The 25,303-nt window shown below is 37.5% G+C and overlaps 1 protein-coding gene across 3 annotated transcripts; it reads right to left on the bottom strand.

Annotated features, from left to right (window-relative positions):
- Nucleotides 1–6,150: 6,150 nt before the first annotated feature.
- Nucleotides 6,151–23,106, bottom strand: LOC104589136 (pentatricopeptide repeat-containing protein At3g20730). 3 transcript variants are annotated; one of them, XM_088889375.1, is made up of 5 exons: nucleotides 22,320–23,106; nucleotides 21,413–22,198; nucleotides 17,652–18,886; nucleotides 6,844–7,015; nucleotides 6,151–6,546 (listed from the first exon to the last, which is right to left on the bottom strand). In XM_088889375.1, the coding sequence occupies exons 2-3, from the start codon at nucleotides 22,122–22,124 to the stop codon at nucleotides 17,823–17,825; spliced, it is 1,776 nt and encodes a 591-aa protein (XP_088745501.1). In that variant the 5' UTR covers nucleotides 22,125–22,198; nucleotides 22,320–23,106; the 3' UTR covers nucleotides 6,151–6,546; nucleotides 6,844–7,015; nucleotides 17,652–17,822. The 3 variants fall into 3 exon arrangements, with proteins under 3 accessions (XP_088745501.1, XP_010245665.2, XP_010245656.2); XM_010247363.3 differs by having other exon boundaries at nucleotides 6,851–7,015; nucleotides 21,413–23,106; XM_010247354.3 differs by having other exon boundaries at nucleotides 6,856–7,015; nucleotides 21,413–23,106.
- Nucleotides 23,107–25,303: the final 2,197 nt, after the last annotated feature.

Genomic DNA, 25,303 nt, shown 5'->3' with positions numbered 1-25,303 from the left:
AGTCAGAGGTCTGGTTCCTGGGTCGAACGGTTCGACTGTTCGAACCAGAGGATGGTCTATTCGAACCATTGGACAGTTCAAACGGTTTGACCACCCGAGTCAACGGTTTTTGGTGAAATAACGGTTCTGGGGTAAAACGGAACTGGTCACCTAACCGGTTCCCGGTTTTTCTAGTCCGGTCTGGTTTTGAAAACCACGATATAAATCAAATAATATAAATAGGTTGAGGTAAAACAATCAGAAAACTATTAATTTAAAAATCCATTAAACTCTCACTAAAAACAAATATTAACAAAACTTAGTAAATATTAAAAATGTGTTTCAATTCCACTTAAAAATCCAACTTAATAAACAATAATAAAAATAAGAAATTTAAATATAAAAATATTAATTGATAGTTTTAAAATGCCAAAAATTAATTAGAAATCCAAAAAATTATGAAAAACTAAACATAATTAAAATACTAAAAATATTGAAAATTAACAATATTTTATATTAAATATCATATATATATATTTGAGCTGGCTCGCGAGCGTCACGAGCTCGATTGAAACCGAGCTGAGCCAAGCTCGAGCAGCTCGTGAAAAGCTTGACTCGTTGCCACCCCTATGTATACATCAAAAATCATATGAAATAAAAATTTAAACATCTTTTTCATTTTTTTTAAATGGATCTATCATAACTTGGCCCGGTCCACGGCCTGGCCTGGCCCAAGGCTTGACCTAGCACGACTCGATTTACATCTCTACTTGAACGCGTTCAATACTAGGGACGGGGTGGGGAAATACGAGGATTCCCCATCCTTGATGAAGAGTGGGGTGCCTTGCCCCTAAACTTGCCCCCGACATTGAGGAGTGGTTGCCTTGCCTTGAACCCGCCTAAGACTAGGGACGGGGCGAGGATGGGGTAGAGTGTCTTGACTATGGGGTAGAAACAGGGATGGGGTGCCTCGCCCTGAACCCACCCCATTGTCATTCCTATATAATTTTAATTATTAGTGAAATTAATAAAAATGTTAGCTTTTTGTAATTTTTTATTTATTTAAATTTAGGGTAAATTACAAAGACCTCCCTTGTACTATGGGGTCTATGACAAAAACCCCCCTATACTTTGTTTTGCAACAAAGACCCCCTTGACCATTAAATCAGATGACGAAATGCATTAAATTACCAAAATACCCCACTAAAATTTTTCTTTTTTTTTTTTGCCCCTTTTCTCTTAAAACCTATTTAACCTATTCTTTTCCCTTTCTTCTCTTCTTTTCCCCTCCCTTACCATCCTCTCTCGTTCTTTCTCTCTCCTAACTCTCCGAAATGAACCGTGGCCTCCCTCACCGTCCTCTCTCATTATTTCTCTCTCCCAACCCTATTTAACCTATTGTTTACATGAATGAAGAACCCACAGTGCTCGTCAAAGATGGTCTTCTGTGGGTAGCCTGCAGCTAGCTGCTTCTTGACGTGGCTGGTCGAACCATGAGACGTTGCAGAGTAGACAAAGAGCCTATTTGGTTGGGTTGGCCCAGGAATTGAAGAGAACCATCGATCAAAGACGAAAAATTCACGCACCTAAGGGTGTCAATGGACCGGTTTTGGATTGGATCCCGTCCAATCCAAAATCAATTTAGACGGATTGGATGGACTAACAAGATATATTAGATTGGACCTGATCCGTCCATAACAAATTTATATTGGATTGGACTGGATTAAGCCAATATCTAGTCCATTGATATAAGATAAGAATATATGTATCAATGCATTGGGTTTGGGTTGAAACCAATCTAAATCAAAATGAATTTGAACAGATTGAACGGTCCAGACATTGAATTGGATCGGTCCAAATTAATCCAAAATATTCATTGAATTGGATTGGACCTGGTCCATTTATAATGGATTTACATTGGACTGGATTTAGTCCATCGGATTAGACCAAATCCAGTCCAATTGACACCCCTGTATATACCCTATTTATATAAAAAAAAATATGTGAGATATGCTCAAATACTTTTCACCTCCTTTACATTTTTTAATAAATTTCCTAGATGATTTAACATTCGAAATGATATTGAAAAGAATAATTAATTGAGTAGGAAAGAAAGTTACAACTAACTGTAAAGCTATTAAAGCCACTGGCTCCTGCTTTCTTATACTTTCCCTTTCCTTCCTCTCCCCTAATTCGTTTGCTGTGCCATTCCGATAAGGGTTGATTTATATATTGTTTCAGAAGTCTATAGATTCTTATTTGTACATATTCCAAAAGCAAGTAATTAGAGGCAATAGTTGGTTGTTCAGAGAATCAGAAAGAATGAAAAAATAATAATAATTAAGATTTTCTTGAAAAAAATTCCCAAAAGTTTTTGACTGGCCAGAAAGTGGATGCCATGGATTGCAGGTTTTATGGTTTCCAAAAGTTAAATTTCTGTTAAATGGTAGTTATTTATTCTTTGTATAAGTATTTAACATGCAAAGAGTGCAAAGTATAAAATTGATGTATAGGAGTTTTTCTCCGATCAAATGGTTTTTAGAAAATAGATGTTTTCTTTTAGGGTAAAAGAATTATTTAAAAAGAAGGTAGATTCTAGCTCTGAAATTCATATTTATACCCGTTACAATTAGGGGTGCAAATGAATCGGATCATGATTTGATCCAAAGTCCGATCCTATATTGTTGGATTTGGATATCTATCTTTCAAATTTTTGGATTGGATTGGATAATCGGATCTGAATAAAAATAGGATCGGATCGGATAATCGGATCTGATTAAAAATAGGATCGGATCGGATTTAGATCACCCCTATCTGATCCGAAAAGATCGGATCCGATATATATGTTATGTATTTATTTATTTATATATAACTATGTATGTATGCTATTTATTTATTTATAAATATGTTATTGGTATTGCATTTTTGTAAAATTTTTATATTATTTATTTTTTATAAAAACTTGTATATATATTGATGAAAATAGTTGAAAAAATACTTGTAATTTTTGTTTTTCTTTATTTAAACAGTTATATTTTTAATAATTTATTAATTCTTAAAAATTAATTCGGATTGAATCAGATTAAGATATCCGACATTTTGATCGAATTCAAATTCAAATCAGTATTTATGAGATCCAATTGGACCTTTGGATTAGATCTAGTGTTTTGGATGGGATTCGAATTCGATCCGATCTGTTTGCATCACTAATCACAACCAAATGCAATACAAAGTTTATAAACATGATGCAAAGTTTACTAAAATGAAAATTGAGTCTAAGACTCAGTTTGGAAGGAGTACAAATACAAATATATAGAGTGCAGAACCTTGTATTTTGTATGTATTTGTAATGTGCATATTTGTATCTGTCAAACCCGGCAGTCCAATTGCCATGTTTTGTTGAACTTAATATGGGTAAGGCATAAATTTACTAAAATGACAATTGAATCTAAGCTCATGACTGCCTCCTAATCTGTCAAACCTAGTCCTCGCGGCCATAATTGCTGCATTTGATAGAACTAAGGTGGCAGTCAAGGAAGAAAACCGCTGTCTTAGATTATGTAAACTGGCAATTCTATCAAGAGTCACTGTCTTTTGTTACTATGGCTGCGTTTGGAAATAATGCAAATGGAATATAAATCTCGGTTCATGGTAAATTTGCACTCTGATTCACTTTTTCCTATGTATTTACATCTACATAAGTATGTGTGCTTTTTGCACCCTTACCAAACACAAAAGGGAATTTCCTTTGCCTAGGCAAATGGGTTTTACAAGTGACTTTAACTCTCCCCTCATCCCCAAAACTCCCCTATACTTGCTTGATGAAGGCACCTTCCCTCACGTTAATTTCAAAAGGGGGAATATACTTGCTTTATTATTATACTTGAACCTCCTCCACTCACGTTAATAGACTGTTTTTTTCCGATTTTGAAAGGGGTGGAAGTCGGTCAAATGGGATTTTGGTTTTTATTGATAGAGATACTTATATATATATTTTTTTATTTATGTGAGATCCATAGAAAATTTATTTTTTCTAGGTATCACTTATCAGGTTAAGTACATGATACCCCATCTTTCATATAGAAAAAGTTTTCAACATTTGAATGGGACGAAATTACCCCTTTTGATAATAATTTTTTATGACTAAAACGGTCATTGTCTTATTTATTTAAGAAATAAAAAAGCATGGATAAGTAACTTCCCAAAAAACCTAGGCGGCCTAAAGTTTTCAAACTGTGGTAGAATCAACCAACCGGTAAATCCATCGCACAACTATGTTTCCAGGTCTGTTTCACACCTGAACTGAACTGCTTACAGAAAAATAAATGCAGAGAAACTACCAATTTACCAAGAAAAGAATCTGTCCCTCCTTTTAACGTGGGATGACATGGAACCAACTCAATTATAAGGTTGTTGGCCTGCAAATATCTGTTCATGTGTAATCTGTCCATGTCAGCTTATTCTCTTTTGCTTCTCATCTCTTTAGAATTTTTTAAGTTTTATTTTATTTTAAAAAACTAGGTGCAAGCAGGATTCGATCTCAAATCTCTGTTACAACCAGCAGGACACCTTAGCAACTGGTTGGCACAGATTTACCCTCTGAAACAAATATAGATTTTATCAAAACAAACTCCCTTAACCCAAGGTAAGCACTTCATATATATTTTCTTCCTGTAATTTCTAACCCTTTTGTAAAATGAAAAATCATTAGATTGCGTTCAATTAAACCAATTTGTCTTTCTTCCTTTGCCATGAGACTTTTGATCATAGCCCCATGTTCAATCAACACCTGCATTAATCTCTTATCTCTAAGCAAAACTTTTCCCAGGCATTAATTGCTTTATACATTTCTCTGTAAAAAATACTTATTATGCTATATATGCATATAATCCTTAGCCTCAATGTTCCAATCAATTATCATCTTCATGAGCATGTTCAACACATTCCTTTGATCCCAGCCCTCTTAAATCGCATCCAATCAAAAACCCCAAAAGTGGAATCTACACCATAGTCCCTAAAACGCCTAAGCAATAAAGATGTGCATTAAAATGTTTGGTTATAATTGAGCCCGAGAATCTAGCTATCCCACTCAAAACTTGAATCCTTCCATATTGATATAATCACTTAGAAAAAATAATTAATCACATCAAGGTCTCCAAAAGTGGTATCTAATTATCTTTCCACCGTAAGACTAAAACCTGAATTGTAATAGTGATTCCATTTGTAAAAATTATCACCTTTTGTAATCTATTTCTTCATTGCTACATGTCTTGTTCATCAGTATCCATGATTTAATAGGACAATAAAAGAATCTATACCATGTTTTAGAAACCCAATAGAAGCACTAAAACGCTAATTGGAGAATACTCATGAGTTGATGGGATTTTAGCTCAGGGATGTTAATTTTGTCTGTAAGGACATGTTTGGGGGGGTTGAGCTGAACATCCAGCTAAACTGGTATCGGCTGTTTTAAGGGAAAATTGCAGATTAATACCTTGTAAGTTGGGCTTAGTTTCACCCATATAAACTTTTTTTTTTTTGACTTCATGGGGCTACACAACTAGCTAGCCCATCCCCCAACCATGCTGCAGGTGGGTTTTGAGCCCAAGCCTTCGGCACCTTGCAACTGGTCCTTACCAACTTATCCATGTTCTCGTACTGCTATAATGGGATCCACATAAAACAAATTTCAAAGAGAGTAAGGGTGAGTACTATTCGGTTAAAATCGAAAATTTTGATTTCGATTATTTCGGTTCGGTTAATTTGGTTTTTAGAATTAGAATTTCGGCTAACCGAATTAGCCAAACTTTTTATTATTATATGTAATATATAACATATAATATATAATATACTGAAATTTGATTTCACAATATATATTTTATAATATATATAATGGAGTATATATTATTAAAATTCGGTTTTAACCGAAATAATCAAAAACCGAACCAAAAATTTTGGTTTCGGTTCGGTTTTAAAAATTTCGATTTATTTGATTTGATTTTTAACCAAATAAACCTAATGCTCACCGCTAACAGAGAGTACGCTACTTGGGCAACCGATACTCTCCTGAAGGATGGATAAAGTTACTCATCCACCCACGGAAAACGTAAGTGAAAGTGCCACTGAACACGCCACCAAAATTTACTCGAGCAAATAAGCACATCATCCAGATAATGAAAAACAAACGACGCCTTAAAAGTTCTTGGCTTAAACTACAGTTGGGGCCGAAATATGAGAGGGAGAGGATGGTAAATGACCAACCCTTGTTATTAACCTATAAATATTCTCAATCAATCTGTCACTTCTAATGTAACATTCCAAATATATAAGCTAAATTATCATAGTATGGCCAATATGATTGCTACAGAAAACGCACCAGTCAAGGGAAAGAAACCTGCGCTCCTTGCATGAGAATCACCACCTCGAGAACCACCCCTACCACCACCGGAGCTGCCAATGCCACCGCCACCACGACCCCCAGCAGCAAGGACAGTAGTTATTCTTGGGCTTCTCAGTAATCCAATCTCAATCTTTTCTTCTCCAGTGGCGCTTCATGCGAATGATAAGCTAGAAGCAAAAGGGTAGAAATAATTAGAGCTAGTGTAGCAGTTCATACTGATTATAAGAATGCTTGCATTCAAATTGATGCTATCTTTTTTACTCAAAATGCAAGAATACAAAATTGTCAGTGCAAAACTAAACAAACTTTGCATTTTTCTGATCCTGAGAGGTCATTAACACTTACCCAATCTCATCCCTTCTAATAAAAAAAATCCATAAAAAATCATAAATCACAAAAAAGAAAAAAAAATCGAAATAAGATCAAGCAAAAATATATATTTAGGCCAACATATCCCTACTTACCATAGACCTTACCATAGAGAGCCTGCAGTCACGGAGGTTTGATTTGATATCATGTTTTGTATTAGGAGGGGCACCAAATGACCATCTCAGCTACTTGGTCACGGCACAATGCAATTGATGGACCTTTAATTCTAAAATTGTTCATACATATTTACCCTCCTACCAGATCAACCTGAAACACAAAAAAAAAATACATGAGAAAATTATTACTTGATACATACTTAAAACCAGATATATCTTACACAAGGAAAATGGAAGATAAAAAACAAATCAAGACGATCAATTCATTGATGTTACTAAAAAGAACATATGTTCCAAGTTTAAGAGCACCAACTTGTGCAAAAAATGCGAGAGTTCAGGTCCATATCCAATCTACACGTCCCAAGACCCCAGATAACTGGGGCCGAAATTGGGTAATGGCCTTTTACTAAAAAGAATGAATAAACTCCATTCAGAAAACGAATGATGGGGTAAATTTATCTGACCATCCACCTGGACTTCAATGGTTTATTTGCAATCAAAGAAGATTACCAAGCAGGCTCTTTGCAGAAAAATCTGTCTTGAACAAATGAAAAAGGAATGGAAAATACAAATTGTGCCCATCTTAAATGGAAAAGAATCAACATATGTTTATTTTTCTTGCCATGTTTATCTGGATTGTAGCAGCCAAAGGGTTACTAAAGAAGGAAAACAAGAAAAGAACTATAATAACTGGGAATGAAAGAACTAGTGCTACAAGCCTTTTCTATCTTGCAGATAAATAAGAAGCATTTATTCAGTTAGTGGCAGGGAGTACAGTGAAGTGGTAAAATGTTGATGAAAAGGTAAGGACCAAGAGCGATCTAATTAGCCAGATAATTTCATTCAAAATGAAAAGGAGGTGAAAACTGCTAGTGGTGAAGATCAGGCAACAATACCCCCTAAAATCTTAGTGACCAGTTCGAACACAATACAGAAACTGATGATAGAATTGGAAAGAGGAGAATGGGAACACCGATTGATTTTAACTGCAGGTTTTGAAATTAAAGAATGGAGGAACATTTTAAACATTGTGGTGGAAAAATTGGGGAAAGAAACCAATGTTATTCTCATGCCATTTTATGACAAGAAAAAACTGTATTTGATGTGGGGACGAAGAAATAGAGTTTATGATGACAAGAAAGTTCAGTTTGGAAGGAGTACAAATACAAATATGTAGAGTGTAGAACCTTATATTTTGTATTATTTTTTATGTATTTGTACTGTACATATTTGCATTTGTACTCCTTCCAAACTGAGCCAGAGCAAGGTCTAGTTCTGGTGCAAAGACAGACTCCTTCGTGTAATGAGAAGATTGTAAAAGGAGGTAGTGCTAGGACTCCTGTTCCCTTTATGGAATGAGCCAGTCCTTGAAGAATCGCAAAATCCTTGGGAGGTATAGTTGAAGATTTGAATCTGAGAGACTTGTATGCTGCAAATCTTTGGATTGTATGGGTGAAACCTGAGAACATCCCTTGATCCATTGGTGTTCTCTCAGATGGTGTCTGGAATAAAGTGTGGTTGACTTTAGAAATCAAAGCGTCCTTCTGGAGAGGCGGTTCCATGGTTGAATACGATGGTGACCTGGCAATGTGGTGCACATATGGAGGAGAGGACAAGAGGAGATGTGCAAAGATTTTAGTGAACGAGGAAGGTGAACAGTCTACAAAGGAGGTTCGAATGAAGAAGTAATTTCAAAATCTTTTGAAAAAAGAGAGAAAGGGGCAGGAGTTAATTCTTTTGCTGATGTGGTTAAAAAAGGTACCCACTTCAATGTGAGATGGGGACCATTTGAAACTAAAGCAGTTTAGAGGGAACATTATCCGAACCAACTGGAAGGATCCCCAACTTAAGAGCTGAACTGGGTAAAGAAAAAACCAGTTCACATGACAACTTAAGTCATCATGTGAGCCAAGAGAAGGGCTTGGTTGGCAACAGGATTTTCCATCTATCATCTTCCCAAAAAGAATGGAAAGATGACACCGATTCCCAAAGATGCTCTTTACAGTGGGTTCCAAGGACAGATGCGCAAGATGATAGTGCTAAAATTTCTGTTATCGATCGCCCTAATCCAAGGTACACTACTGTTTGATTGGAAGAATGTTATGAAGATGTTGGTTGGGTGGATTGCAGTTCGGTGGAAGAAGAAGACTTAGATTCAGATTTAGACTCTAGCCTTGAGAGTGTGGGGAAGTTGCTCAAATTGAAAGCATTGTAGGGGAGACTCTAAATTTCAGGTACTTCATGCAGAAGAGAAAGGAGAGAAATTACAAGTTTTTTTGGATCCAATTGATGAAGTAGCAGAAGCAAATACTGCGATGCACAGTAAGGCTGATGGGGAGATGAACTGAAGCATGGACAAAGAGTTACCAGGGCCAAATAAAAATACTAAGCAAGGTCTCTGTAAGGAAATAGCCGAGGATCACTAGAGACTGAACAGGAATGTATTAGATAGGTAAAACAACAAGCTATGGGAAGCAATCAATGGATTGATAAAGAGATGGGAAGCAATCAATGGATTGACCAGTCACTATGTCCCCCCTTTGTTAGAGCCCGGGTAACTTCCTCAATTCAGTTTTAGCTTTTAGCTACTGTTGTGAGGATTATTTAATTGTTATTTTATAGTTGCTGTTAGTGGGTTGTCAGCTTAAGATGCTGTCAGTTAGTTATTTTCTTTCTTTCTTATTAGTTTGTTTCTAGGGAGTGCCGCCTGAGGCATACTTGTAATCTCCATTCTTTTTATATTAAGTTAATATAAATAATGAACTGGCGGCAGCCAGAAGTGGTTTTGTTCTTTTTCTCTCAATCATATCTTCCTCTTCTTCTCTTTCTCTCTCTCGTCTCTCTCTCTTCATGAATGATTACATGGTATCAGAGCAAGGTTCTGGGCTATAAAAGAATTGTGGTCTCTCCTATTTGAACCTACTTCGTCCTCTTTTCCTTCTTTGATTTCTTAGACATGGAAGACAGAGAAACCCTAGCAGACTATTTGCGGCTCTTCCTGTGGGTTCTTCCTTGGTTGTAATATCAAGGAAACCCTGTCGAAGAAGGGCGATGCAGAAATAAACTCCCTTTCTTCTCTGTTCAATGCTGTGAAGTCAGTTTCTGGTTGGCACCTTCGTACAGGTGCTGGACAGGGTATGTGTTCTTGTTTTTTTTGTTTTTTGGCCAATGGTGTGAAGGCCTTATTCCTTGGTTCTATACATTCGTTTGGATGCTGGATTGTTAGACTGTATGGGCTGTAGTCGGACTGATAGTATACTTTTCTAACGTCTGCCTTGGCTGGTGTTAGACTGATTACTGGGCTGTTTTAATGACTGAACCATCACTGAGTTGATTTCAGCAGTCTTTTTGTTTTCTTTTCCACATCCCAGAAGTAAATTTCTTGAGGGTTGGTATTCTGTTTGTGGCTGTTGTGTAGTTGTGTGGGATTTGGTTTGATTTCAGCAGTACTCTATGGCAAATTATGATTCAACTTCATTGAGGGTTACACCGACCCGTAGCACAGCTGGTATGGGAGGTGAAAACATGATGTTTCTCATGCCCATTACCCCTTTAAATGGTCTAAACTACCTGGAGTGGGCTAAAAGTGTAAAATTTTATGTAACGGTAAGGGGAAAAGCTGGTTACATAAATGGAAGGGTGAAAGAACCCAAGAGTGAGACAGTTGAACATGATAGGTGGGACCAAGAAAATAGTATGGTGATGTCTTGGCTCCTTGCAGCCATAGAACCTGATGTGAAGAAGAACTTTATGTGGGCAGACACCGTTAGTGAGATCTGGAAACAGGCCAAAACTACCTATTCTGAGCAAAGGCATTATACCAAGGTTTACCAGTTGCAAGCTGAATCCTCAACCTGTAAACAGGGAAATTGTAGTTTGTCTTCCTATTATTCAGCCCTTACTTCCATATGGAAAGAATTGGATCATTATCAGGTTATTGAGTGGAAACATGATGACGATGCTAAGGCCTACAGGAAGTTGGTTTCTCAGCAGCGTGTATTTGCCTTCTTATTGGGACTGAACCCTACCTATGAACCCTTGAGAGTTCAGATCTTAGGAAGCAAAGAGTTGTCGTCGGTTCACGAGGTATACTCCCTTGTTCAATCAGAAGAAAGTAGGCGGAGTGTGATGGTTACAACCGAGGGGGAGCAACAAGTTGCTTTGGCTGCAATGAGTAATAACAACATGGGGAAGAAAAGTGACACCAAGAAGGCTGATGATAAAGACATGTTGTTTTGTACCCACTGTCGACACTCACGGCGCTCACGGCATTCACGGGAAACCCAAGTGGGCAGTGAAAAACCAAGAACAGGGTAAAGGGCAAGGTCAGAAGAAGATGAACACAGCACATAATGCAGCACATGTGGCAACCCACTTGGAGTCATATGGTAGGGCTTTGCGACAGATGGATAGCTCAGTCACTAGTACTCCTACTTCATTTGCATCTACATCAGGTAATACGGCTTCTGCATTCCATGTCACTCCCACTGGTTCTCCTTGGATCATTGACTCAGGGGCCTCTAACCACATGACCGGTAAGCCAAACTTGTTTCAGAATTATAGCCTTTTGTCAGGAAGGGATAAAGTGAGGCTTGCAGATGGCTCATTCTCCTCCATTGCAAGCCAAGGATCAATATCTCTTTCCCATGGCCTTAACCTGAATTGTGTATTGCATGTCCCTCAACTTCCTATAAATTTGCTTTCAATTAGTAGTATCACAAGCTCTTTAAACTGTAGTGTAATCTTTTTTCCTGGTTCGTGTGTTTTTAAGGATCTAACTTCTAGGAGGACGATTGGTAGAGGGAGCCTAGTGGATGGTCTCTACATTCTCGACAACAAAGCTGATCTCTCAGTGTCATCCTCAGAGTCACATAGTCAGTCAAATAAGAGTCAATTTTTTTTGTGGCATAGTCGGTTAGGTCATGTTTCTTTTGAAATAGTAAAGTCTTTGTTTCCAGTTTTATTTAAGTCATGTTCAGTGTCAGAGTTCCAATGTCAAACATGTCAGTTGAGCAAACAATGTAGAACAACTTTTCACTCAAATAATAAAAGATCAAGTGTTCATTTTCATGTTGTGTATTCTGATGTATGGGGGCCTACTACTGTAATCTCTGAGGGTGGATATAAGTACTTTATCACATTAATCGATGACTACTCTCGCTATACATGGGTATTCCCTATGTGTAGTAGAAACAAAGTTCCAAAGATTGTGAAAGACTTCCAGAGGATGGTATTTACGCAATTCCATGTTGAAATATAGATCTTCCAATCCGACAATGCAAAAGAATACTTCCATGGTGAGCTCAATGAGTTCTTTGCCTCCCACGGATCTATTCATAGGAGCTCATGCACCAGAACACCACAACAAAATGATGTTGCAGAAAGAAAAAACAGACACCTCCTTGAGGTAGCTCACAGGATGATGTTACACATGAATGTTCCAAAAAGGTTTTGGATGGATGCTATACTTGCAGCTGCTTATGTCATCAATCGCATGCCCTCCAGAGTGCTAAACTACATGGCCCCTCATCAGTTGTTGTTCCCTCAGTCCCCTTTATTTTCCATTCCCATGAGAGTTTTTGGTTATCGTGCCTTTGTCCATGATTTGTATACTTCGAGGTAAGTTAGACCCTCGGTCCATTCCTTGTATCTTTCTGGGGTATCCCTCCTCTCAAAAAGGGTATCGGTGCTTTGATCTCGTTAGTCATAAGTTTTTTGTGTCTATGGATGTGTCCTTCTTTGAGTCTGAGCCATTCTTCCCTGCTTCTCCTCAGAGGGAGAGTAGTAGTGTGGAAGAGGAGAAGCAGGTTCAGGTCCGCCAAGTCTCTCTTCCTTCTATTCCGGACCTTGCTCCCTTTCGTGTCTTCCAACGTACACATCGTAGAGATCAGCAATGTGATAGAGATGTGGAGCAGCCAAACATTGGGCAACTGACACCGTTAGACTCCCAGGAGGTAAGTCCAATCCCTGATACCCCTACTCCTACTGTGGATGACCTTGGCATTCCTATTGCTCAAAGAAAGGGAGTCAGGTCATGCACTACCAAACACCCCATTACCTAGTTTGTCTCCTATGATCACATTTCCCCCTCATACCGAGCCTTTCTATCCGCAATTGATTGCATCCCTGTTCCCAGAAATGTTGCAGAAGCCTTAAAATGCCCCGAAAGGACAGATGCCATGAAGGAGGAGATTAATGCTCTTCATAAAAACCCCGTGGGGTGTAAGTGGATGTTTACAGTTAAACACAAGGCAGACGGAACAGTTGAAAGGTACAAAGCAAGATTAGTAGCCAAAGGGTACACTCAAGTGTACGGGGTTGACTATGATGAGACTTTTGCTCCAGTAGCTAAGATGAACTCAATTAGGGTTCTCCTGTCATTAGCTGCTAACTTTGACTGGGAATTACATCAACTGGACATAAAGAATGCTTTTTTGAATGGTGCCTTAGAGGAGGAAGTATACATGGTTCAACCCCCTGGATTCTGTGCCAAGGGAAGTGAAAATAAGGTGTGCAAGCTGAGAAAGTCTCTTTATGGTTTAAAACAATCTCCCAGAGCTTGGTTCAGTAAATTTCACATGGCAGTTCAACAGGTGGGCTTCAAACAATGTCAATCTGATCATACACTCTTTGTGAAGAGATGTCAGGAATAGGTTGTTGTATTGATAGTGTATGTGAATGATATCATCATTACAGGAAATTGGAGTTAAAAAATACAAAAATTGAAACAATTCCTTACATCTAAATTTGAAGTGAAAGATTTAGGTCCCCTGAAGTATTTCCTTGGAATTGAAGTTGCCCGCTCAGAAAAGGGTATCTTCATTTCTCAAAGGAAATACGCCCTTGATCTATTACAGGGCACAAGCAAATTAGGTGCAAGGCCAGCAGATACTCCCATGGATGTTGACCACAACTTGGGCGACTGTGATGGTGAACCTCTGAAAGATGTGAAACAGTTCCAAAGGTTAGTGGGAAAGCTGATTTATTTGTCCATGACCCGTCCAGACATTGCCTATTCAGTTGGTGTTCTAAGCCAATTCATGCACTCTCCTAAGAAACCACACATGGAGGCAGCAGAGAGAGTTCTTAGATACTTGAAAAAGTATCCCGGAACAGGTCTACTATTCAGTAAACATAATCACCTAAAGGTGGAAGTCTTTACAGATGCTGATTGGGCAGGTGTTGTGGATGACAAAAAGTCCACGAGTGGGTATTACACATTTATGGGAGGAAGCCTAGTACCCTGGAAAAGCAAGAAACAAAGTGTGGTAGCAAGATCAAGTGTTGAAGCTGAATATAGAGCTATGGCAAATGGGGTGGCTGAAGTCCTTTGGCTAAAAAATCTTCTAGGGGAGCTTGGAGTTGTTGTTCATAATCCTATGTCTCTTTACTATGACAACAAGGCAGCCATAAACATCGCCAGCAACCCTGTCCTACATGAGAGGACCAAGCACATTGAGGTGGACAAACACTTCATAAGGGAAAAATTGGAAAAAAGGGAAATTTGCATCCCTTATGTCAACTCCAAGGAACAACTTGCTGATGTCCTCACAAAAGGGCTTTCATACTCGCGGCACAATGAGTTATGTGACAAGCTGGGCATGATAGACATATTCAGCCCAACTTGAGGGGGAGTGTTGTGAGGATTATTTAATTGTTATTTTATAGTTGTTGTTGGTGGGTTGTCAGCTTAAGATGTTGTTAGTTAGTTATTTTCTTTCTTTCTTATTAGTTTGTTTCTAGGGAGTGTCGCCAGGGGCATACTTGTAATCTCCATTCTTTTTATATTAAGCTAATATAAATAATGAACTGACGGCAGCCAGAAGTGGTTTTGTTCTTTTTCTCTCAATCATATCTTCCTCTTCTTCTCTTTCTCTCTCTCGTCTCTCTCTCTCTCCATGAATGATTACAGCTACTAATCTTTGCTCTGTGTTTGATGCTTTTGTTCCAGATTCTCATCCAATACATAGCCACAAGCCCATGATAGAGCTAATGGTGATACTGAAAACGTTGGGGAGGTGATGAGGAGAAAGGAAGTAATGTCTTCAGAAGAAAAAATAGATAGGGACAAAAGAATTTGGGAACTTATTGAAGTACTGTTGGAAGAATTAAAAGTGAAGGAAATGCACAAGGAAAAAATAGGCAAGGCAAATGAAAGAGTTAAGGTAACTGAGGGAGGAATAGAGTTAGAGAAGGACAGAAGAGAGAATAGAGGGAAAGAGAGCGTAGAAACTATCAAAGAGGATTCGGTGGCAGATTTTGAAGGAAAGTTTGGATGTAAATTGAAGGATCCAAATGACTTGAAAGTTTTCTTGAACAAAAAGAAGGAAGAGAGTATGATGAGGAAGAGGGAATTGAGTGAAGCTGAAAGACTGAGGATGGATGTGGAAGGGGACAAGAAGCTTAGTGGAAGAAGGAAAAGGAAGAAAGGGAATACGTAGGAGGTCAACAGAAGGAGGGTAAAATAGAAGCAAGTTAACAATGAAAAAAAAATAAGTTGGAAAGTGAGAGGTCTAAGGAGTGCGAGGAAGAGATCATTAACAAAGTTGGTGATTGCAAAAGCAAACCCGGATGTGGTTTTAATTCAAGAATCTAAATTGGCAAAATTTGATAATAGATGGGCTAGAAGCATTTGGAAGGCTAGGGGATTAAATGGGCAATGGTACCATCTTGGGGATCCTCAAGGGGTTTAGTGACAATGTGGGTAAGTGAAGTGCTCATAGGCATTGAAGAACTTGTTGGTAATTTCTTAGTGTCCATTAAATTTAGACAAGTGGAGGATGGTTTTGAGTGGGTGTTGACAAATCTATATGGTCCCAATGGTTATAGGGAGAGAAATGAAATGTGGGAAGAATTGGGGGATATTAAAAGGTTATGGGAAGGACCTTGGTGCATAAGAGGATATTTCGATGTAATCAGATTCACAGAGGAATAACTTGAGGCAAAGAGTAACGACAAGCATGAGGAAGTTTAATTAGTTTGTGAGTACGTTTGAGCTTAAGGGAGTTTGAGGAAATAGATTTGGAGGAAGAAAGGGGTTATATTCACCTCAAAACTCTGGATACACCTCTCCATTTTATCCATATTGCTCTAGTTCTATGGAGGATATCCTCCTCATTCTCTCCTTTGTTATGAATTATTGAACCAAGGTAATGGAATAGGTCAAATTGAATTATCTATTGGTCTCCAATCCTAACTAAGTGTACCCTGGTTTGCACACCTAATATTACTAAAGTCACATTGCATCTATTCTTAGTCCTACTAATTTTAAAACCTCCTATTTCTAAGACATTTGTCCATAAACCTAATTTTGCATTTAATCTTTTGCTAATTCCATCAATTAATACTATATCATCAATAAACATCAAGCACCATGGAACCTTCTCTTGAATATGTTTAGTTAATTCATCTATGACTAGCGCAAATAAATAAGGACCAAGTTCTGAACCTTGGTCAAGAGTGAAGACCCATTGTAACTTTAAATCTGATGACTCTACCATAGTAGTTCTAGCACTGGTTTTTGCACCCTCATACATATCCTTAATTAGGTCATCAGACCAATTTGGGACTCCTTTCTTTTCAAAGTTCCACCATATTACCTCTCTAGAGACTTTATCATATGCCTTCTCTACATCAAAGAAAACCATATGAAGACCTCTCTTCTTCTCCCTAGCATGAGCATGAAAAGACAAATCAAGATCCATGACCATGAGAGTTTGGTGAAAGTTTTTGTGTCGGCTGTCAACCTGATGCAACCCTCCTTTATCTGGGCTTGGAACCAGCAGTGTAAGACAAGCTCACACCATTAAAATTGATGGATGTATGTGATTAAACACCATAATATAATGCAATACTTTACCTTAAAAAAATAGAAGCATAGATTATCCAAATGAAAGTATGATACCAAATGAAACATATTGCATGCATCAATGAAACCATGAGAGGACTTATTACTGAGGAAAACCAAATGAAAGTATAACACCAAGATCAGGAGCTAATTAGAGGAATAAATGAAGAACATGACCCTCAAGGAAACAGTCAGCTATAAAGAAATACAGGTAGCAGATTTACCGCTGCAAGGCTATATCTTCTATAGAACAAAAAATCCAATTCAAACCAACAAAAACAGAATCCAAACTACATAATGTCAAGTCAATCAATCTCCCTATGTAACATATATAGAGAATAGAACAGGTTAAAACAAACTATTTTAGTTATCTTCTTAGATTACCAAGCAGAGATTTGACATAAAAGCATGAAGCTAACCCATTAATCCTAGAAACCAAACATTCAAGTTCACTGAAGAGCTGAAACTGCTGAGAGGTACATACAAGAAATTAAAATATCACTTCATAGCACCCTGGACACATAATCAAGAAAGAGAACTATGCAAGGGAATCAAGGGATATATTCTTGAATTCTAGGAAGGCTCTTTAGAAAATCAGGAAGTAAAGGAACTTGAGGCAATAGTATCAGCTTATAGGGAGGAAACCAAGAGGTTCAAATCACTAATAGCAACAAGATTTTAAGGATTCAATCAGTAAGAACTAAGAAGATTGGCAAATGGTTTGGCCGATTCACTCGCCAAGCAAGGGGTTAATAGGGATCGATTGTATTGGGCTCAAGTGTAATCTGATCTGTTTTTGTGTGAGAGGATGCACCTCAATCCTCTCCTAGGGATACTTGTAATATATGTATATTTCTGATGTTTATTTAATAAATTTTCTTTGAAGTTTACCAATCAGAAAAAAAAAAAAAATCAGGAGGTAAATCCAGCTTTAAAGTACCTTAAAAGATCATCATCCTCATGGAATACAGGAAATAAATTAAGCCATCTCACTACTCCTTGGATGCATCCTCCATGGCTTGAGCCACATAAATCCTTTATATTCTCCAAGGAATATTGTTCGATGGAAACAACTCTATTCTTCATTTCTCCTCTAGAAGAATCCAAATTCCTATTTTGTGCATTGAATAATGCAGCATCCTGGATCCTTTTCTATACCTTTATCTTTCATCCCTTTCCTTGTCTTCCAAGCATCCTCCCAAGAACCTGCTATGGCATATATACTCGATAGAACGACATAGTTGACTGCATCCTGGGGGGCTAAATTAAATAGATGCCTCGCTGCCACTTCACCAAGAGACATATTGTCATATATTCTGCATGCCCCTAGAATAGAACCCCAAAGTGAGGCATTAGGTGTAACATTCATCTTAAGCACCAGATCATAAGCCTTTTCTAACTGGCCTCCACGTGCAAAAAGGTCAACCAGGCAAGCATAATGTTCACCTCTAGGATTAATGTTGTATTTGTTAACCATAGAATCAAAGAATTGATATCCTTCACTGATCAATCCACTATGGCTACAAGCAAAGAGAAGAGCCAAAAATGTCACATCATTAGGCTTCAGCTCACTACCTTCCATCTTCTGAAAAAGTGTAATAGCCTTTTCTCCATATCCATGTTTCCCATATCCAGCAATCAATGAAGTCCATGAAATAACATTTTTTCCCTGCATCTCCTCAAAAGCATGGTTAGCATCTTCAATTTCTCCTGATTTAGCATACATGTCTATGAGAGCATTACCCATTGCTGTATCATAGTTGGGTTGATTCTTTAAAGCAAAGGCATGAAATTGTCTTGATAAGCTCAAGGATGCTATATTAGCGCATATATTAAACATGGAACAAAGGATGACCTTATCCATTCTCATGTGCATCCGATTTATTTCATTAAAGAGATCCAAGGCATCAGTGGTACATCTCTCACGTGCATATCCAGTTATCAGTGCAGTACAAGAGATCAGATCTTTTTCTGCCATAGAATCATAAAGAAACCTTGCATTTCTCACACTTCCGCATCTTGCATAAGCATCAATCAATGATCCAATCACCACTTCATGATATCTAAAACCCAGTTGGATAATGAAACCATGAATCCGGTTAACCTTCATAAGATCTTTACCTCTATCACAAGCTCTTAGAACACTTCCAAAAGTGAAGTTGTCAGGCATAACACCTGCTAAATCATGTTAACATCAATAATACAACTGAAGGAAATCCAACCTGGTATGAAAATAAAAAATGCAAAGAGGAAGACCTAAGTCATATGGCAATATAACTTCTTCAGAAAGAAGCAACATTGAACTGCATAACAGAATAATACAAATAAGAAAAAGATTAATAGAAATTAGAGAAGACAAATTTTCAAATTTCCAATCTTCTCTTATCTATTTGTAACTTCTTTCAGAGTATCTTTCTATAAGAAAATATGCACTAGAATATGCAATGTAAAATAAAGAAAGTACAAAGAAACAATTCCAAGGAAAAAATCCTTATTATCACCCATGATGTCAAAGAATGTTATATGATTAACTAAGCTAATGGTGAATGAATTGATATTCTTCTGAGGTTTCAGGAAAAAAGAAAAAGGGAAAAGAAATTAATATTTCCTCAAATACATAAAGAACAGGGACAGAATCAAGGTGGGGACAGAGTAGGGGCCATCGTCCCCCAAAATTTTAGAAGAAATTCATACAGTTCTCTTACAAACCTAGGAAAAGATCCCTTGGAAAATTATTAGGAAAGTTTAACGTAGCCCACCAAAAATTTAAGTATGGTTAATTGGTTTAGAGTACAGATTGACAAGCATGAGACACTGGGTTGCAGTGGATGGTTGCAAACCAACCAACCAACTCCAGGAAGCTCTGGCATTTCTTACTGGGGTTGGTTGGTTTGCAGTGGATGTTCCCAGGAAGTTTTGATTGCTAAGACAATGGAGAGGGCACTAGTTGGGAAAATGTGGCAAAGTATGTTGGAGGGCTAGTATCCATGTGATCACATGAGATATTTGACCATAACACCTTTTTGGAAATCTAAGGGGCAAAGTTCTTGGACACCTTAGAACGTGAATTCTTACAACATCAGAGTTAGAAGGAACATTCTATGCCACACTATGAAGAATCTCCCTGTGATCCTACAAGCATCATTAAAAGATCCACTACCTAGAGTCAGTAGTTCACCTCCCTACCAAGAAATACCATACTCTGATTTGATAGCAGTTCTTTTAGAAATTCTGGTGCTAGTCAGTAGTTCATTAATATTATTTTTGGAAATAATGAAATAATATGTTTAGAAGATTTTTATCTTTTAGATATGACAGTTTACCACATTTGAGAGAAAATTTAAAGTTCTTAATAAAGAGAATTGCTATTTTTTCAATTAATATGCATGCAGATGGTATATAAAACTAGGGAAGTAGCCAAAAGTTAGTTCTTTATATTATAAAAATATAAAGTTCTTACCGCCTAGGCGACTAGACACCCCACTGTCGCCCAAAATCAGCTAGACACCTTGACAACTATGGTCAAAACAAGAAATAAACTTTTGAAGGAGTTGTAGATTCCCAAAACACTTTGTGAAGGAATGACTGACCACTAATGCAACCATTTAGTTGATTAAAGGAGTTCACAGAGAAACCACCACTGTTTGACCATTTCCACCATCTCTGGTCAGATTCATTAGAATTTAAGAAGATATTATGCAATCTCATTAGCAGGTTGGAGACTTCTTGCACTTTCCAGTCATACAGATAACAGATTTCTACTAAAGTTAGGAGACAAGTGCCCTCCTCCAACTCCATAATCATATTCCTGGGGAACTGAGGCATATAGGTTCACACTTCATAGCAGTATTCACGAGATTAGGGAACAAGTCAACCAATGGACTGCTGTCAGCCCAGCTATCCAGAAAAAATGGCACTAACCTTACCACCAGTTCTGTAATCATCTTATAATACCATGAATTTGATATGGTTAATTGATCAATGTTAATTTCATTGTATTTGATTACAGAAAGATGAAGACAATGGGTATAAATAGATGGTGAGGTAGAACATAACAAATAAAAGAATGCCAAGGATAACATCTATAGATCATACATATTCATAACACTTAGTTAAAATTTCTATATTTCTTGTTTCTTGTTCATTGTTGGATACTACCAGGATAATTTCTATCACATGACAAACTAATCAAATTATTTGCTTGAAGCAACAAAAAAGAGAATCTTTAGGTGCACATCTAAAGGTATTCGTTGATACTCTTTTTTATGAAAATCATTACCCTCCCAAATAACTTGTCAGATCAAGTACATGATGGATGACATAGTTACGTCTGTTGCTATCTCACTGAGATGCATAGTGTCCAATAATGAGCATCCAATCCACTTTTTTCTTATTGCAGCCTTGGGCCTTGAACATGCACTATTTGCATCAAGAATTAAACGCTAAGTTCTGTTTCTGATAAGAAAGTTATAGAGGCATCGTAATGAAACAATGGATGATGTTTCACCACAAATTTAAAAATATTAGGCCACCTCCCATATGATCATGCGTTGTGACCCTGTTTAAAAAAAGGCATACGAACCATTAAATGAGTAGCTTAACACTCAGAGAGTCTAGACAATCAAGTATTAATATTCTGGAAATAAAACTATACCATATAAAAAAAGAAAGAATATTCTAGTAAAATGATTTGACCATTACCTTCACACAGCATTGAACGAAACATACCAAAGGAATCATCTGCAAGCCCCTGAACAGCAAATCCGGCAATTACCGCATTCCAAGAAACCACATCCCGCTGTGACATCGTCTCAAACAAAAGCCTAGCATCTTCTATCCTTCCACACTTGGCATAAAAATCAACTAAAGCAGTCTGTACAAATAAGTTTTCAATAAATCTACTCTTCACAATACAACCATGTATCTGCTGCCCCTTTTCCAAGCACATCATATTCGTGCATGACCTCAAAACACTTCCATAAGTGAATTGATTGGCCTTAAGACCAGAAAGATGCATTTCGGAGAATACCTCCAGAGCCTTCTCTGAAGGCCCATTTTGAGAAAACCCCGAAATAATTGCAGTCCAAGACACAACACTTTTTTTAGGCATTTTATCAAATACATTGCAAGCAGCATCCATGTCTCCTATTTTCGCATAGAAAATTATCAGTTTGGTGCTCAAATACAGGTCCGAGCTGAACCCATTTCTTAGAAGATGGTCGTGAAGAAATCGACCTTCTTTCTCAGCCTTTGAATCAATACAGAGCTGCAAAATTGATGAGTACGAAGTGGAATTTAAGGGAATGTGTTTTGACTGGAGGAACTGCATAGCTTCTTCTAGCCCTCCAAGCCTGAGTAGAGATGACTGGTTTTCTACTAGGTGGTTGATCGCTCTCTTCCATATTCTGTTCATGTCTACATAGGAGCGGTTGGGGACGTGTGTTTCAAACTCGCCTCATCTTACGATGAGGGTGCCTCCACTTCATCCTGGTTCATAAGAAAGGCTTCAGCCTAGTTCATCAAAAAACGGGCCTTGTTTTGGCATAACGTAAGAAATGAGGAAATTTTTGTCTTTTGAATACTCCTAAAACATATCAATATTTTAAACCTTGGTCGAGAATGATTCCTTGTTGCTGATCAACATATTGAATTCCAAGGCTTCCCCTCCTTCACACACTTGTTCTTGGTTAATACAGTTGTGATGACAGGGGTAATAGATTTTATTTTTTGATCGTCTAAAATTCCCGATTCTTGTACAAGATGTTGTTTTTGATGATGTTTTATTTCTTCCTAAGATCAGAGTGGGTTAATTTTGCAAATGGGTTGCTGGTTGACATGAGGGAGTGCTATTTGTTTATTGCAGGCTACATCCTCCCCTATATATTTCCACTTATTTTTATTTCTTCCAGTGAATTGGTAACAGGGCAAAAACCAATTCGGGCCTCGTTTGGCTTCACCCCCTTACGAAACCCATTTTTTTTGTCAACCCTTCACATCCCACCCATATATGCATATACGTGCTCATGCTTTGGGACTTGGGAGAGAATTTCGTTTTCCTCTCACAAGAACTGCATACTATTTGCAAATTGCAACAAAAGTTTGAACTTATATTACAGTAGAACTATGTAATTTGACACATGGAACACATGGAAACAGAAAAGCAATTGTTACTAATCAGAACAGTCGCCAATTAAATGACAGGAAACCACAGGTTAGGCATAAAATTACATAAGTTTATGAATTGGGGGTATGTCGCTTTGGTGCCCTAGATTCAGGCTCTCACTCAAAATGCAGAACTATAGAATCCTGCTCTGATGAACTGAATATTCCCTGGGAATGGTCAATAAGTGATTTTTAATTTTCAACAAGAATTACTCTCTCTCCAGAAAGTCACCGAAGTATGCTCCTACTTGATGACTTGGTAAATGACTCAAGAAGCCTGTACATCCACCGATCTAGCATTCCTGTCATTTCTCTCTCCTTTTTCTTCTGTGTACATTCCAATGCTGCTTAATGAATAAAATTTATTCTGTTATTGATAAAAAAAAAATACACTAAACCTGCTAATGACTGAGAACGTTTTGAGACCAAGGTTATACAGGTCCACCTCAACAAGGCATTCTTTCCAATTGGGTGATGTAGGACAAGCAGGCTTTGATACCAAATAATGTAATGCACCAATAAAATTGAAGGTATCTGTTAGCTATAATACGGTCTAGATTGAAAAGGTCCTGAATCAAATCGCCAAAAATGGCAGGTTCTCCATAGGAAGATGTGATTACAAAGAAGAAATAAAACTAGGTTTACATTTTTAATGAAACATGTAATGATATATTCAGAATAATGCATCATTGGATTGTATACAAGATTAATCTAAACCATTCTAAGCACTTTTTTCTTTCTTTTGAGTAAAACATTCTAAGCACATTTTCTACAAAAGAACAAAAACTGCCTTTGTGGAAGGAACTACCAAAGTTCAAAAACTAGCCTTCTAATAGATTTTTTAGATGAAGTTTAGTGAAATGAAAGGTCATAAAGATCTGTGAAGTGCCCTTTATATATGATTACAATCGGAGAGTGACACAAAAGGATGATATTTGATATTTTGTCAACATCTTACAATTATTGATACAATTCATGATTTGAATAATGTATTCTAAGGGTTTATATTTAAATCTTATGTCTGAATCTATCCGTGTGTTGATGAATCTTATGATTTATACCATTTAGTCATGTTAAGAGGTGTATGGATACGGGTATTATGCCATTTTATCTTATTTTATGTTATATGCTTGGAGATGCAAATCTGTCCCATCTTTATTAGGGACAGATGGGTTATTTGAATCTCATTCTAAACATATAAATCTCTCTCTCCCTCTCCCTCAGGCTTAATACCATTTACATGGTATCAGAGCTTGTTCAATCACTCCAGAGAACATTCCAGATCTGATTGGTTGTTAGAAGGTGTTCAGCTCCATCGTTGTGTAGTAGATGTGTAGATGTGAGGGTTTGCAGCTATGGTTTATCTTGGAAGCATTCATAGTGTACAACATTAATCCCTCTTGAAGTTCCTTGCTGTTGCAACCAGTTCTGTAGTTACAGGCACTACAAGAAAATTTTGATTGATTTGTAAAATAAGGTATACTCCCTGTAGATTCCATCACCTGATTCTAAGGAACCAGATATCCTTTCTTGTTTTCTTAACATATTAGTCATTCTATTCTTCCAGTAGAAAATTATGTGTTTGGATTAAACATTGGACCCACTTTTTTGAGTGATTAAATACTCATTTTCTTAAAAATTCTAACAAATTCAGCATCGTCAGTAAAGTAGATTGATTGGGACTGTGGGGTTTTAGTTGACACAGGGTTGCATTCCTTGCCTGTGACTCCATTGATTGATGGGTTGACAGATTTCTTCAACCATCCGAGCATGTGATCGAAGGACCGGTTCTCGAGGATAAGGATTACAATGGTTTTGATGGGTGATTGGTTAGAAGCAGCAGCAGAGGAGAACAGTGGAGACAGGAGGGTATTCTCTGGTTCTGAATCTTTCCATGTGTGGTAATGACTAATGAAGAGGTGGAACTACAGCAAAGGAGATACTCCTCCAGTTTCTTTGTGAAGCATGAATGAACTGGGGGTCCGGGGCGAAGGTTTTTTCCAATGAAGTATTGTGGAATTGGATTTTCTGCGATTGCTCAAGATAGAGCTGAAACTGTCTTTCCACAAAAGATATTCGGAATTATAAAGCTCAGAGACAATAAAATCATGAGATTCAGTTCAATAACAGATAAACTGGGGAGGCTTTGATTCATAGATGTAGGTTGGAGTCTGAGAACATATTGGGTTTTTTTTTGGACAGATTGTCCAACTTGCGATGTTGTAATTGTAAAAACTAGTGGGATGGATTTGTTCACATATGAACTTGAGGTTAAAATTCCTACCCGCAATCGATTTGACTCTAATGCTTTTGTGGAGTCACAAGTTCCTTCTACGGCAATTTCACCTGATTAAATGTACATTTATGTATTTTCTCTCGTTGAGGAAGAATGGTTGGAGACCTTGCTTATTTGGTTGCTATCATTGTTGA

This window comes from Nelumbo nucifera, chromosome 6 (genome assembly GCF_055504915.1).
Source record: "Nelumbo nucifera cultivar China Antique chromosome 6, China Antique-T2T, whole genome shotgun sequence".
Lineage (NCBI taxonomy): Eukaryota > Viridiplantae > Streptophyta > Magnoliopsida > Proteales > Nelumbonaceae > Nelumbo > Nelumbo nucifera.
The sequence above is the reverse complement of the archived record's forward strand: the minus strand, read 5'-3'. Positions and strand labels throughout refer to the sequence as shown.